The sequence below is a fragment of the Piliocolobus tephrosceles genome, chromosome 20 (assembly GCF_002776525.5).
Source record: "Piliocolobus tephrosceles isolate RC106 chromosome 20, ASM277652v3, whole genome shotgun sequence".
Lineage (NCBI taxonomy): Eukaryota > Metazoa > Chordata > Mammalia > Primates > Cercopithecidae > Piliocolobus > Piliocolobus tephrosceles.
Window position 1 is genome coordinate 1,454,341 of NC_045453.1, and position 13,963 is coordinate 1,468,303.

Sequence of the window (13,963 nt, forward strand, 5' to 3'; positions counted from 1 at the left end):
TGGGGAACTGACCCCTTTCACAGCAGGAAATAAGCAAGGCTGCTCTTTAGGGAGATAGTTCCTCATTCCTCAAAGTTGCTCACTGCAAACACAAGTAATAATATGCTTTAAGAATAAATACAGACTGGGCATAATGGCTTATGCCTGTAATCCTAGCACCTTGGGAGGCTGAGGTGGGTGGACCAGTTGAGGTCAGGAGTTCAAGACCAACCTGGCCAACATGGTGAAACCTCGTCTCTACTAAAAATACAAAAATTAGCTGAGGATGGTGGCACGTGCCTGTAATCCCAGCTACTTGGGAAGCTGAGGAAGGAGAATTGCTTGAACCTGGGAGGCAGAGGTTGCAGTGAGCTGAGATCATGACACTGCACTCCAGCCTGGGCAACAGAGTGAGGCTCTGCCTCAAAAGAAGAAAAGAAGAAGAAGAAGAAGAAGAAGAAATGTGTAATATGATGTCTAGCAGTAACTGTAACTGGTATAATTGAGAGAATAAAGCTGGGTCAAGGTGATAAGTATCAGCAGTTTCACTTGGCTTGACATAATATATATGTGGAAATTTGGTATTTGACAAAGGCAGAATTACTTATCTGGAGGAAAAAATAATGAATGATACTGGGCAATTAGCTAAGCTTTGGAAAAATCATAAAATTAGGTCTTTATCGTTTATCTTTTGTAAAACTAAACTTCAGATAAACTAATCACTGAAACCACATAAACACACCACACTAGGAGAACATTAGAAAAAATATTGGAGAACATGCTTATCATCTTGAAGTAGACGAGGTCTTGTGAAACAAAATTTAGAGCCTAGGAGGAAAAGACCAGCACACTTCTGGGAAGTAAGCAGAAATGGTGTGTGCAACTTGAGGGAAGTGCCAGTAAAGGTCTGTGGGCCTCTGCTCTTCTATTTCCCTGTCCTTCTTCCTGCTGTTGGAATGCTGGAGCTGGAATAACCATCTTGGATCTTGAATGATCTTGGGAATGAAGGCCATGGGAGGTGGGCCAGCAAGGTCATGAGCCTGTGCCTTACACCATGCAGGGCCTTGCAGCCCTGGACCATTGATTACTGAACTTTTTTTTTTTTTTTTTATTTTCTTAGAGGTAGAGGGTTCATTATGTTGCCCAGGCTGGTCTCAACCTCCCGGCTTCCTCTTGCTGCAGCCTCCCAAAGTTCTGAGATTACAAATACGAGCCATTGCACTCAGCCTGCTGAACTTTTATGTGAGCAATAAACAAACTCCTCTCTTGTTTAGGCTTGGTATGTTGTATATTGTCACTTGCAACTGAATATAATCCTAACTGATATACCTGCCCAGCCCTAAATGAAGGATCATGATTGGTGGAACCCAGTGTCCCTCAACTCTGGTCAGTTTTGGAGTCATCTATGGAGCTTTTCAAAACAGCAGTGTCTAGGCCCCATCTCAGACCAATTATATCAAAATCTCTGGAGGTGAAGCCCAGATAGGTATTTTTTAGAGCTCCCAGGTGATTAAAATGTGCAGCTGGGATGTGAAGCATTCGTTTAAGCCAGTCAGGGAAATCTATTCCTCTCTTTCCTAGACTCCCTTGCAGTAGGAGCGGTCATGGAATTGGTTCTGGCCTGTGAGTCCTAAGAAATCTTCTGGGAATGTTTTTACATTTCTGATAAGAAGAAGTGGTTGTGGCTGGGACTGTTATTTCTCCCTTTCCATCTCTGAATGCAGAAGTGATGGCCAGAGCAGCAGCAGTCATATTGTGACTATGAAGCACTAAGGATGAGGACATCAGGCAACACACTAAGGCTGGCAGAGCAGAACGGAAGATAGCCTGGATCCCTGGGGCATTACCAAGCAGCTAAAACAATCTCAGTAACTCCTTACCTTCAGAGGTGAGGGGGGAAAAAACAACCCATATTTGTTTTATTTTGTTTTTTGAGACGAAGTTTCCCTCCTGTTGCCCAGGTTGGAGTGCAATGGAGCAATCTCGGCTCACTGCAACCTCCGCCTCCTGGGTTCAAGCAATTCTCCTACCTCAACCTCCCAAGTAGCTAGGATTACAGGTATGCACCACCACACCCGGCTAATTTTTTTTTTTGTATTTTTAGTAGAAATAGGGTTTCTCCATATTGGTCAGTCCTGACCTCAGGTGATCTGCCTGCCTCAACCTCCTAAAGTGCTGGGGCATGAGCCACCACACCGGCTCCATATTTGTTTAATGAGTTCTCTGTTTATTGCAGCAGAACATATTCATACCTGAAACATACCCATGGTACAGGTGCTTTGTGGGCTCTCTGTGACATTCATCGTGTGTACAAAGAAAGATGGACGGCAAACTTGTCCAACCAAGCACAAATTTTGAATGCAGCCCAGGACAGTTTTGAATGCAGCCCAACACAAATTCATAAACTTTTATAAAATACATGAGTTGTTTTGTCTTTTTTTTTTTTTTTTTTTTAGCTCATGAACTACTGTCAGTGTTAGTGTATTTTATGTGTGGCCCAAGACAATTCTTCCAATGTGGCCCAGGGAAGCTGAAAGACTGGACACCCTGACATAAAGAGATGTACACAGCAATGTTGCTGATAATGGCCCAAACTGGAAACCACATTGTCGTCAATTTAAGAAAGCCTCAGACCAGGCTCGGTGGCTCATGCCTGTAATTCCAGCACTTTGGGAGGCTGAGGCGGGCAGCTCACCTGAGGTCAGGAGTTTGAGACCAGCCTGACCAACATGGTGAAACCCTGTCTCTACTAAAAATACAAACAATTATCTGGGTGTAGTGGCATGTGCCTGTAATCCCAGCTACTCTGGAGGCTGAGGCAAGAGAATTGCTTGAACCCGGGAGGCAGAGGTTGCAGTGAGCCGAGTTCGTGCCATTGTACTCCAACTTGGATGACAGAGTAAGACTATGTCTCAAAGAAACAAACAAAAAAAAAAAAAAAGAGAAAGGCTCCATAAATTTAGTCAATTCATATTACAGAATAAAACAACGAGGCTGCTCATTCTCTAAGACATCTGAGATACAGTGTTAAGTGAAAAAAGTAAATTATAGAACAGTAAGTATATAGAGTATGAAACCATTTATTCTGAAGCACACACTCATACACCGAAAACAATACTATATATTCCGTGTGTGTGTGTGTGTGTGTGTGTGTTTAAGAAAAGGGTTTTAAAGGGGACAACTAACTGATTCTGAGGTTAGGGCAAAAGGATTGGGGCTGTGGTTGGTGTGGTAAGAACCTTCAGACACACATATATATTATATATTATATATATTTTAAAAGAGGGTTGTCTAAAAGTACTAAAGCAAAATTTTATATTAAAACTAACAGAAAAAAAAAAAAAGAAGTGTTGCCTTTTAGGGGCTCTTTCTGGTAACTGATATCACCTCTCTCATTCTCTGCCATCTCTCACCTCCTCGTCTCTTTTGCTTATCATGAGAAGACCATGGCATTTGGATCCCAGCTTTCCCCTGCCTCAGCTGAGGCCACTATCCTCATTGACTCCCATGGTGATATGGATGCCTCATCAATATTGTGGGTCTGAGTCCTCATCTGCAGGGTCCTTGAGCTCTCCTTGGCATCCACTCCCATTTCCCATCTGGGACTTCATTATCACCAGCATCTGCTCCACCTCCAAAACCACTGGTGGAAGCAGCATCCTCTCTTCCCATCTTAGTTGCTCAATGACTCCCACAAATACTACTCTTTGAATATTTTGGGGGTTTTTGATTCTTTCCTCACCTGCCTATTGATTAGATCTCTTCTATTTTCACTTACCTCCTGATCCCATTTTGCCAACACTCCCAACTCCCTTGTACCTCTCTCTAGCAAAATATCACTTTTGGATGAACTCAAGTGTTTGCTTTCACCGTGAAATCACACACAATTGCACCACAATAAATTTAACAGTCACCAACCTCAACGGGGTCCTTACTTACTCACCAATCCTTACTGTAACTCATCTCCTCAAATATGTCTGCCCGCCTCACTGTTCGTCAGCATACCATTCTCACTGTCACCTCCACAAGGTAGTGGCTGCCTTGGCCAGATCCTTTTGGCCAGCTGGTGTATCCATTCCCCCAATTGCTTCAGGTATTGGCCACTAATGGTTCACAGCTTCCTCCTTCTCTGAAGGGTTGTCCCTGACCTATGCCACGCAGGGGTGAAGCAGGGTTGTTAAGCTTTGTCTCAAATTGTGACAACCTTGAGTTGTCATTCATGCTCCAGAGCTCCCCAGGAGATGGGGCTGAGGTGGACTCCGGCTGAGGACACATCTCGTTGAGCTCCTTCCCCTGCCATCTTCTGCGCATTCATCTTCTGATGTGTTTCTCCTGAGAGCACTCCTTCAACAGGTCAATTGCATAGCATCCCTGTCTTGGGCTCCGCTTCTAGGGCAGTTGATCTGAGACAGTACCTTTGCTTACATTTCCATTTTCCCTGACTGTAATCACTTCTCTTTTGTAATTCTGTTTATCCTTTCAACCACAGATCAAATTCTTTCTCCCAAGAAGCTTTTTCAGACTTTTTCAAGGAATTGTCATTTGTTGTATTACTCTTTTGATTGTTCATGGTTTCAGAAAAAGATCCAGTAGGCCTAATACACCAGAAATTCTGAAACTTTTGTGTGCAGTGGACCTCTTTGGAAGGCTGGTGAAGCCTGTGGAATCTTTCTTAGAAGAGACTTTTAGGCTGGGCATGGTGGCTCACGCCTGTAATCCCAGCACTTTGGGAGGCTGAGGCAGGCGCATGATGAGGTCAGGAGTTCAAGACTATCCTGGCTAACATGGTGAAACCCTGTCTCTACTAAAAATACAAAAAAAATTAGCTGGGCATGGTGACAGGCACCTGTAGTCCCAGCTACTCGGGAGGCTGAGGCAGGAGAATGGTGTGAACCCGGGAGGTGGAGCTTGCAGTAAGCCAGGATCACACCACTGCACTTCAGCCTGGGCAACAGAGCAAGACTCAGTCTCCAAAAAAAAGAAGAGGCTTTTAAATACACAAAATAAATACAATTACAAGACAAATATGATTAAGACAAGCCTGGGCAACATAGCAAGACCTCATGTCTACAAAATATTTAAAAATTAGCTAGGCGTGGTGGCGCATGCCTGTAGTTCCAGCTACTTGGGAGGCTGAGGTGGGAGGATCTCCTGAGCCCAGGAGGTTGGGCCATGAGCACACACTAGCCTGGGCAACAGACTGAAGCCATCTCTCTAAAAAGAGAAAAAGAAAAAGGAATAAAAGCTACCTTGTAACATATGACTATGTTTGCTGCTTTATTAATTCATTAAATAACACAATCTAGCATTGGGTCAAATAATGTAAAAATAGGGATTAAAGTAATACTTTAAGATATCTACTATAACTAAAATGTGGTATGAAAATATCTATATTTTTTATGATTGACAAAGTCAAGAGTACTACAGGTAGCACTGTAATCTGTGACCTGCATTCATAATGAAAGGAAATGCTAAATTTCAGTTAGAGGTGAGAATAAAGATGTGATTTTTGGTTTTCCCCATCCAGGTTCACAGTACTGATTCCTATTCATGGATACCTAGGGGATTCTGTAGACCCCAAGTTAGGACTCCTGTGCTGGAGGATTTGCAGGCCTGGGAAGCAGACATTCAAGTCACTCAGCTTCACACTGAATACTCAAGTACAGGCAGCTTATCCATCATTATGGCCTCTTGTGCTAGGCAGAGGAGACTCCACAACAGTTAGAAGAGAACAAGATGGTATAACCTCCCTCCCATCCCCCAGGAGATTGGTTAAGAAACTTTTCAAAGTCCTGATTGGATTTCTCCATTATCAGGCAATATTGGTCAAAGATGCCCTTGTGGGGACTTGAAGGCCAGGAGAGCTTGCTGAGTTCATGGGGAGAACACAGTGGCCTTCAGACAATAATGGTCTCATTTCCTTGGCCTATGTCCACTGGTAACCTCCATCAGTTCCTTTCACCCTGGTGACTGCCACTTAGTTTTATCAGTTAGCAGATATTTTTTGAGTGTTAGGTGGGGAACAAGTCTGTGCAGACTTTAGGGATGGAAATGATGTAGTTACCCTCAAGAAAATTAGATTACTATCAGAGATTGGATTAAGATGGTACATCTCTCTTCTTTCTTATCCTAAATTTCCTGAAGTAACAGAAAATGTAGTTTTTTAAAAAGAGTAAATCTAGCTGGGTGCGGTGGCTCATGCCTGTAATCCCAGCACTTTGGGAGGCCGAGGCGGGCGGATCACCTGAGGTCATGAGTTCAAGACCAGCCTGGCCAACATGGTGAAACCCTGTCGCTAATAAAAATACAAAAATTAGCCGGGTGTGTTGGCATATGCCTGTAATCCCAGCTATCAGGGAGGCAGAGGCAGGAGAATCGCTGGAACCCGGGAGGCAGAGGTCGTAAATCTTCCATTTTTTTTCTTGGTCAGAAGGAGAAATATTTGGAGAAGAAAAATGGTGACGAAAGGTAATACTGATGTGGAAGCTTGGACTAGGGAGTCTATGGGAGCAAGATGGTGGTGCTCTCTGGTTTTGGTTGGTTTCATGGGATATACGAATGGAAATAGAGGAGTGTGTTTTATTAATATTATATTAGCTACAATAACAGCTCTGTATTTACCCAGTACTTTTCATTTGTTCAAAACTCTTACACATTATCTAATTTAATCTTCTCATCCTACTACTATATAGAAGAATGTCTCACCTAAAGGATTGCAGAGGAGGCACAAAGCCTATGCTTGTTCCCCAAGATTAGAACCACTGGGAATGCCTTTGCCTTGCCACCTTTTTGTCTGGTTGAGGTATATACGAAGGAGGAACTTATCACAGAGAACCTAGTTAGTGGTTCTTACATTTCAGCATGTATTAACAGGGGGAGTCTGTTAGAGATACATTTTCTGGGCCCCTGACACTGAGATTTGGATTCAGCAAATGAGGTATGACTCACAAGCCTACATTTTTAACAAGTGCTCTGGTCCATCTGGATAGGTGATCCAAAACCATACCTCCAGAAGAGTGGGTGAGGCAAGTCTTCTTGTATCAGTTTGTCTTTAGGTGTGTCAACTGTACACACCTAATATCGTGACTGGAGTTGTTTTGAGACGGGTCTCGCCCTGTCTCCCAGGCTGGAGTGCAGTGGTGCCATCAGGGCTCACTACAGCTTCCACCTCCTGGGCTTAAGTGATCCTCCCACCTCTGCCTCCTAAGTAGCTGGGACTACAGGTGTGTCACCAAGCCTGGCTAATTTTAAATTTTTTTGTAGAGTCGAGGTCTCCCTATGTTGTCCAAACTCTTTTTATTTTTTATAGTTGTTACTTTAAGGATCAGTCTGAAATTCCCTTTAGTCACACTTACACGCTTGGACTCATTTCTGGCACTCGTTATGGGCCTGTCCTGGGGGGTTCAAGTCCGGGACACACTATTAGGGAAATAACTGTCACAGCAAAGAACAAGACCCTTTTAAAAAAAAAACTACGAGGCAACGGGTAATACAGAGGTACTGGGCACTCTTGGAGACTGGCGGAGAAACCCCACACACACCTCCCATGGGCTGTACTGTGTTCCTCCAGAGCCTGACAGACAGGTATTCAGTGAGTACTGGTTAAAAGAATAACAAACGCATTGACACAATTTTAACAGCTTCCCAAGGATTTTCTCTCAATCTCTTGTTAAGCTCAGGTCCTCGTCTGATAAACATGACGTTACATTTTCCCCCCTAATGTTATTTTGAAGTTTCCACGTAGATTAAATATGGCGACTGAAAATAAATCAAGAGACAAAGTGCTCGCGCATCCCATGACCTTCCCACCGGCAAGAAGGAGGAGAAACAGGAGTGAGCAAGCAGTGCTGGTTGGCGTAGAGAGAGAAGTACTCGGCACTCAGCACAGACCGGAAGTCGGGGTAGGGGGCCGCGCCAGCTTCAGGCGTCACTTCTCACGCGACTTTCTGCGGGAAACATGGCGGCACTGAGCGGTGTCCGCTGGCTGACCCGAGTGAGCGCCCGGGACATGTCGGGCAGGGGCGGGCGAGGGAGCGGAGACTTTGTCACAGGGTTTCCTAAATAGGGCAAAGTCAGCTGTAGTGTTCGGGGTCTGGATGTCTGATATCTGACCTTACAGGCTTGTGTGTCCCTGCTGTAGGCGTTGGTCTCCACCGGGAACCCTGGGGCATGGAGAGGTCTGAGTACCTCGGCCGCGGCGCACGCTGCATCGCGGAGCCAGGTATGCACGAATCTGCCTGGGGTCTCGCTCACGACCCTGCCCCTTCCTCGCTGCTCCCTCCCCTGGCTTTTCTCCATCCTTCCCGGGTCTCCCCACTTCCCTACTCCCCGGATCCCTTCTCCCGCCCCAGCTTTATCTTTGCTTCTCTCCTCTTCCCCCAATTAAGGCCGAGGACCTGAGGGTGGAGGGCTCCTTTCCCGTGACCATGCTTCCGGGAGACGGTGTGGGACCTGAGCTGATGCACGCCGTCAAGGAGGTGTTCAAGGTGAGTGACCTCGGGAATCAGACAGTAGGGGACAGTAGTGGGTTGGAAAGGACTTGGCCTTGACTGTGATGTTTTGGGAACCTGTCTCTGAAGGCTGCCGCTGTCCCAGTGGAGTTCCAGGAGCACCACCTGAGTGAGGTGCAGAATATGGCATCTGAGGAGAAGCTGGAGCAGGTGCTGAGTTCCATGAAGGAGAACAAAGTGGCCATCATTGGTATGTGTGCCCTCTTGCCACTTGTCCATGTGCCATTTAAAATCAAATGATCAAATGTTTATTAAGCCCTTCTCCCCACGTGGTATGCAATTATATTAACTCTCCAGGGCAACTACCACTGGTATTTGGACATTTGTTCTTTCCCATTGGGAACCCAGGAGTTGAGAGATCATGTCAGCTGTCTATGCAGAAGAGTTCCAGGGCTTCTGAGTCTGTCCTGAGGCTACATCAACTGTCATCAAATCTTGTTCACTGCATTTCTGGAATACCACTTCTAGCTGCCCCTTCTCTTCTCTTCTCTTTCTTTTCATTTGTTTTCTTTCCCTCCCTCCCTCCCTCTTTTCTTCCCTTCCCTTCCCCTCTTCCCTTCTTCCTCGCTCGCCCTCTCCCTCTCTCCCCCTCTCTCTTTCTCTTTCTTTTTTTTTTTTTTTGAGACAGAGTCTCACTCTGTTGCCCAGGCTGGAGTGCAGTGGTGTGATCTCTGCTCACTGCAAGCTCCCCCTCCCCAGTTCAAGTGATTCTCCTGCCTCAGCCTCCTGAGTAGCTGGGACTACAGGTGTGCATCACCACACCCAGATGATTTTTGTATTTGTTTTGTTTTGTTTAAGACAGAGTCTTGCTCTGTCACCCAGGCTGGAGTGCAGTGTCGCCATTTTGGCTCACTGCAACCTCCGCCTCCCGGGTTCAAGCGATTCTCCTGCCTCAGCCTCCTGAGTAGCTGACTGGCATTACAGGAGTGTGCCACCACGCCTGGCTAATTTTTGTATTTTTAGTAGAGACAGGGTTTCACCATGTTGGTTGGGCTGGTCTCGAACTCCTGACCTTGTGATCTGCTCGCCTTGGCCTCCCAAAGTGCTGGGATTACAAGCATGAGCCACCATGCCCAGGCTAATTTTTGAATTTTTAGTAGAGGCAGGGTTTTACCATGTTGGCCAGGCAGGTCTCGAACTCTTGACCTCAAGTGATCCACCTACCTCGGCATTCCAAAGTGCTGGGATTATAGGCATGAGCTACCCTGCCTAGCTGCCCCTTTTCTTTTGTCTTCCATGCTTTAATCTCCTCATTTGAATTTTTTGGCTTCCAGTTCTGCCCCTACAGTTCATCTTCCATATCTCTTTTCTTGGAAAGAACAGCCTGACTTTTCCAGGTCACCCTTACCATAGGAAAGTCAGTACTTTATAAGTTGGCCCTTAACTTTTCTGCCTTGGTTCCACAACTCTTGTTCTGTGCTTCAATCACACTAGATTGTGTGTTAGATTCCAAATATGTACTACCTGACTTATATACTGTTCCCTGTACCCAGAACGTTCTTTCTTTGAAGCTACCTGTTAAGAGTCCTTCTCACTCATTCACTGTATTAGTTTCCCATAGTTGCCATAACACACTACCATGAACCTGGTGGCTTATCATAACAGAAATGTATTCTCTCACAGTACTGGAGGCCATAAGTCTCAAATTAAGGTGTTGGCAGGGCCCTGCTCCCTCTGAAGGTTTAGGGGAGAATCCTTTCTTGCCTCTTCTGGTGGCTCCTGCTGTTTTTTGACTTGTAGATGCATCACTCCAGTATCTGTCTGTGGTTTTCTTCCTTCTCTATCTCTGTATCATTTTTCTCCTTAAATATTTATCACTGGATTTAGGGCCAACCCTCATCCAGGACGATTTTTTCTCAAGATCCTTAACTTAGTTACATCTGCAAAGCCTCTTTTCCCAAATAAGGTCACATATATAGGTTCTGGGGCTCAGGGCATGGACAGTCATTTTCGGGGATCACTGTTGAGCCCATTGTGCTCACATAACTTAAGGCGTGACTGAAGTGCTAGCTCTTCTGTGCTATATCCTGATATTACTGGAGAGGATTTCCTCTTTGTGTTGCTATGCAAGTTTCCCATGGTATTTATCATGTCTTTCATATTATCTGTCTTTCCCAGTGTACCGTTTGCTTCTCGAGGGCAGGAGTTGTATGGTTTTAGTTGCTATCCTTATTGCCTGACATATAATTGACATTCATCGGTAGTTGTTGGATTAAAAAATGTCAAATAAGGAGAAGGCACAGAAACATCTAAAAGATCACAGATCTGCTAGCACTGTTTTTCAACTTGTTATTAAACCCAGGCTCTTTTTTGATAAATAGAAAAAATCCATTCTCCATTTTGAAGTTTCAGCCTAAATTAAATATGTTGACTAAAAATAAAGCATTAAGGCTGGGGCGGGCAGATCACTTGAGGTCAGGAGTTTGAGACCAGCCTGGCCAATATGGTGAGACCCTGCCTCTACTAAAAATACAAAAAGTTAGCCAGGTGTGGTGGCACATGCCTGTAATCTCAGCTACTGAGGAGGCTGAGGCAGGAGAATTGCTTGAACCTGGGAGGTGGAGGTTGCAGTGAGCCCAGATAGCGCCACTGCACTGTAGGCGAGAGAGTGAGACCCTGTCTCTCCCCCTGCCCTTCTCTCTCTCTCTCTCTCTCTCACACACACACACACACACACAGAGCAATAGATGAAATGTTTCTGGTTGTAACCACATTATTCTCTTTTGTCCCTTGCCCCCAGCAACAATTTAAAAGTTACTGATTTGGGAGTGGGAGATGGGAGTCTGGGTTACATTATGTTCCTAAGGGGGTTAGACACTGGTCTGGGTTCCCTTGGGCTTGGCCAGTGCCTGACACTCCTTTTCCCACTTTGTTTACACAGGAAAGATTCATACCCCGATGGAGTATAAGGGGGAGCTAGCCTCCTATGATATGCGGCTGAGGTAGGTGGTCTGGGTGGGGCGAATGGTCGAGGTGTCAGGGCACCAGGAGCGGAGTTGATGGCCTTGCCCACCCTCAGGCGTAAGTTGGACTTATTTGCCAACGTAGTCCATGTGAAGTCACTTCCTGGGTATATGACTCGGCACAACAATCTAGACCTGGTGATCATTCGAGAGCAGACGGAAGGGGAGTACAGCTCTCTGGAACATGAGGTGAGGCCCCAGAAACTGGGGGAGGGCAAGGATGAAGGTGGGAGGGAGGTGGAGCTCCTTGTTTCCCTTCCCAGTGTCACCTAGCTGCTGCTGTCTTCTTACCCAGAGTGCAAGGGGTGTGATTGAGTGTTTGAAGATTGTCACACGAGCCAAGTCTCAGCGGATTGCAAAGTTCGCCTTTGACTATGCCACCAAGAAGGGGCGGAGCAAGGTCACTGCTGTCCACAAGGCCAACATCATGTGAGGGACATGGCTTTGTGTAGGATGGGTTCCTGGGAAGGTAGCCCCTGTACTTTCATGGCTGAATCTGTCCCCTTTGGCCCATGGACAGGAAACTTGGGGATGGATTGTTCCTGCAGTGCTGCGAGGAAGTTGCTGAACTGTACCCCAAAATCAAATTTGAGACAATGATCATAGACAACTGCTGCATGCAGGTGAGGCCTCCCCACATCTCCACTCATGGGGCGAGGAGGAGGGTGGGGAGTGGAATTTACTTCATGCCTACATCTCTCATCCTCTAGTTGGTGCAGAATCCTTACCAGTTTGATGTGCTCGTGATGCCCAATCTCTATGGGAACATTATTGACAATCTGGCTGCTGGCCTGGTTGGGGGAGCTGGTGTGGTCCCTGGTGAGAGCTATAGTGCAGAATATGCAGTCTTTGAGACGGTGAGTGAGGCTGCTTTCTCCCTCGGCCCTTCCTACGTGCCCTTTCTCTGACCTCAAGTCTGCCATTTCTCCCCCATCCCAGTGTCTCCATTTCCTAAGTGATCTTGGCCTGTTCTTCCCCCACACTGCCCACCATGCCTCTTTTCAATGACCCTGCCCTGACCTTCCCCTCCCATAATGTCCTTTTCCAACCTAAGCCTCTGCGTACCCCTCCTGCCTCCTCCCAGTATCTAGCCTGCCCCTCTTTCCACAGGGTGCCCGGCACCCATTTGCCCAGGCAGTGGGCAGGAATATAGCCAATCCCACAGCCATGCTGCTGTCGGCTTCCAACATGTTGCGGCATCTCAAGTAGGTCACGGGAGGCTGTGGGCAGAGGCTGGGTGTTGTGAGGAGGAGCCCGGTGGGGAAATTAGTGGGAGGTGTCTTGGGGGAGTCACAGTTTCTTCCTGTCCATATCCACAGTCTCGAGTATCACTCCAACATGATTGCAGATGCAGTGAAGAAGGTGATCAAAGTTGGCAAGGTGAGTTTAGAAGAGTAGTGCTGGCTTCAGGGTTTAGAGTAGTTCTGGGGTCAGCACCTCGGCACTACTCTCTGGGGAACCTGAATGGGGGTCTCCTTTTCCCCCAGGTTCCCAGAATATCTGCTCCCTGACATCCCTGCATCCCTCTCAGGGCTGTTCTTCACTTCCCTTCTCTTGGCTGTTTCATCCTCTTGATCTCTTTTGCCTCTTAGATCCCATCTGCTGTTCCCTCTTTCCTGCTTCATCCACTGCCCTTTTCATGGGCCATCTGAATGCAGAACTTGCAGCTCTCCTTGGGGGTGGAACAGCAAGGGATACAGGCAGGCTGAAGCATCAGCTTCACCTTCACACCCATCTCCTTTCCGCTGCGATTCTTTCCTTCCACCTGGTCTTGTCTCTGTTTCTTCCAAGGAAGGTAGCCACATCGCGCCTCTGATCTGCATTTCCCATCATCTTTGCCTGCTCAGCCTTCTGTCTTGCTCTGGCTGCAGCACAGCTAATAGTGGCTTAAGAGGAGTGGGCAGGTCCATGTGCTTCCCAACCTGGCTCCTCCTTCCATTCCTGTGCATTGCCTCTTTTTTCTGGCTGTCACGCATTCTTGGATTCCATTTCCTCAATCACATTGCCCTACCTCCCTTCATGGGCTCTCTTTTCTCCCTCCCCACGGCTGTTGCCGGTGGTGGCTGTAGGTGCGGACTCGAGACATGGGCGGCTACAGCACCACAACCGACTTCATCAAGTCTGTCATCGGTCACCTGCACCCCCATGGGAGCTAGAGCCCTTTATTTCTTCCACCCTTGCAAGGACCACACTCCCCATACCCTTCAGTGCAGTGCACCAGGGAAGAGACCTTGTGCCTCTAGGCAGTGGACCATGGTCACCTTGCTGAGTAGAGCCTAGGTTGTCCTTGGGCCGGCTTCCTTAGGGGAGACTGTTGGGTGGCGATGGGGATTGTTAGGATGGAACCCAGGTCACATGGATGATGATGATTCTCCCCCACAGGTTCGAACCTCTGACATGGGTGGCTATGCTACTTGCCATGACTTCACTGAGGCTGTCATTGCTGCCTTGCCCCACCCATAGGCCCTGTCCATACTCATGTAAGGTGTCCAATAAAGAATATGAACCAAC

General features: G+C 46.8%; 1 protein-coding gene across 3 annotated transcripts; it reads left to right on the top strand.

Annotated features, from left to right (window-relative positions):
* The first annotated feature begins 7,892 nt into the window (after positions 1-7,892).
* Positions 7,893-13,962, top strand: IDH3B (isocitrate dehydrogenase (NAD(+)) 3 non-catalytic subunit beta). Of its 3 annotated transcripts, none has more exons than XM_023220304.1 (12): positions 7,893-7,972; positions 8,120-8,200; positions 8,367-8,465; positions 8,559-8,679; positions 11,371-11,431; positions 11,509-11,641; positions 11,748-11,881; positions 11,973-12,075; positions 12,163-12,309; positions 12,563-12,657; positions 12,772-12,832; positions 13,522-13,962. In XM_023220304.1, exons 1-12 carry the CDS (start codon positions 7,937-7,939, stop codon positions 13,606-13,608), a joined length of 1,158 nt encoding a protein of 385 aa, XP_023076072.1. In that variant the 5' UTR covers positions 7,893-7,936; the 3' UTR covers positions 13,609-13,962. The 3 variants fall into 3 exon arrangements, with proteins under 3 accessions (XP_023076072.1, XP_023076074.1, XP_023076075.1); XM_023220306.1 differs by having other exon boundaries at positions 13,835-13,962; XM_023220307.2 differs by lacking the exon at positions 13,522-13,962 and adding an exon at positions 13,045-13,490.
* The last annotated feature ends 1 nt before the right edge of the window (position 13,963 follows it).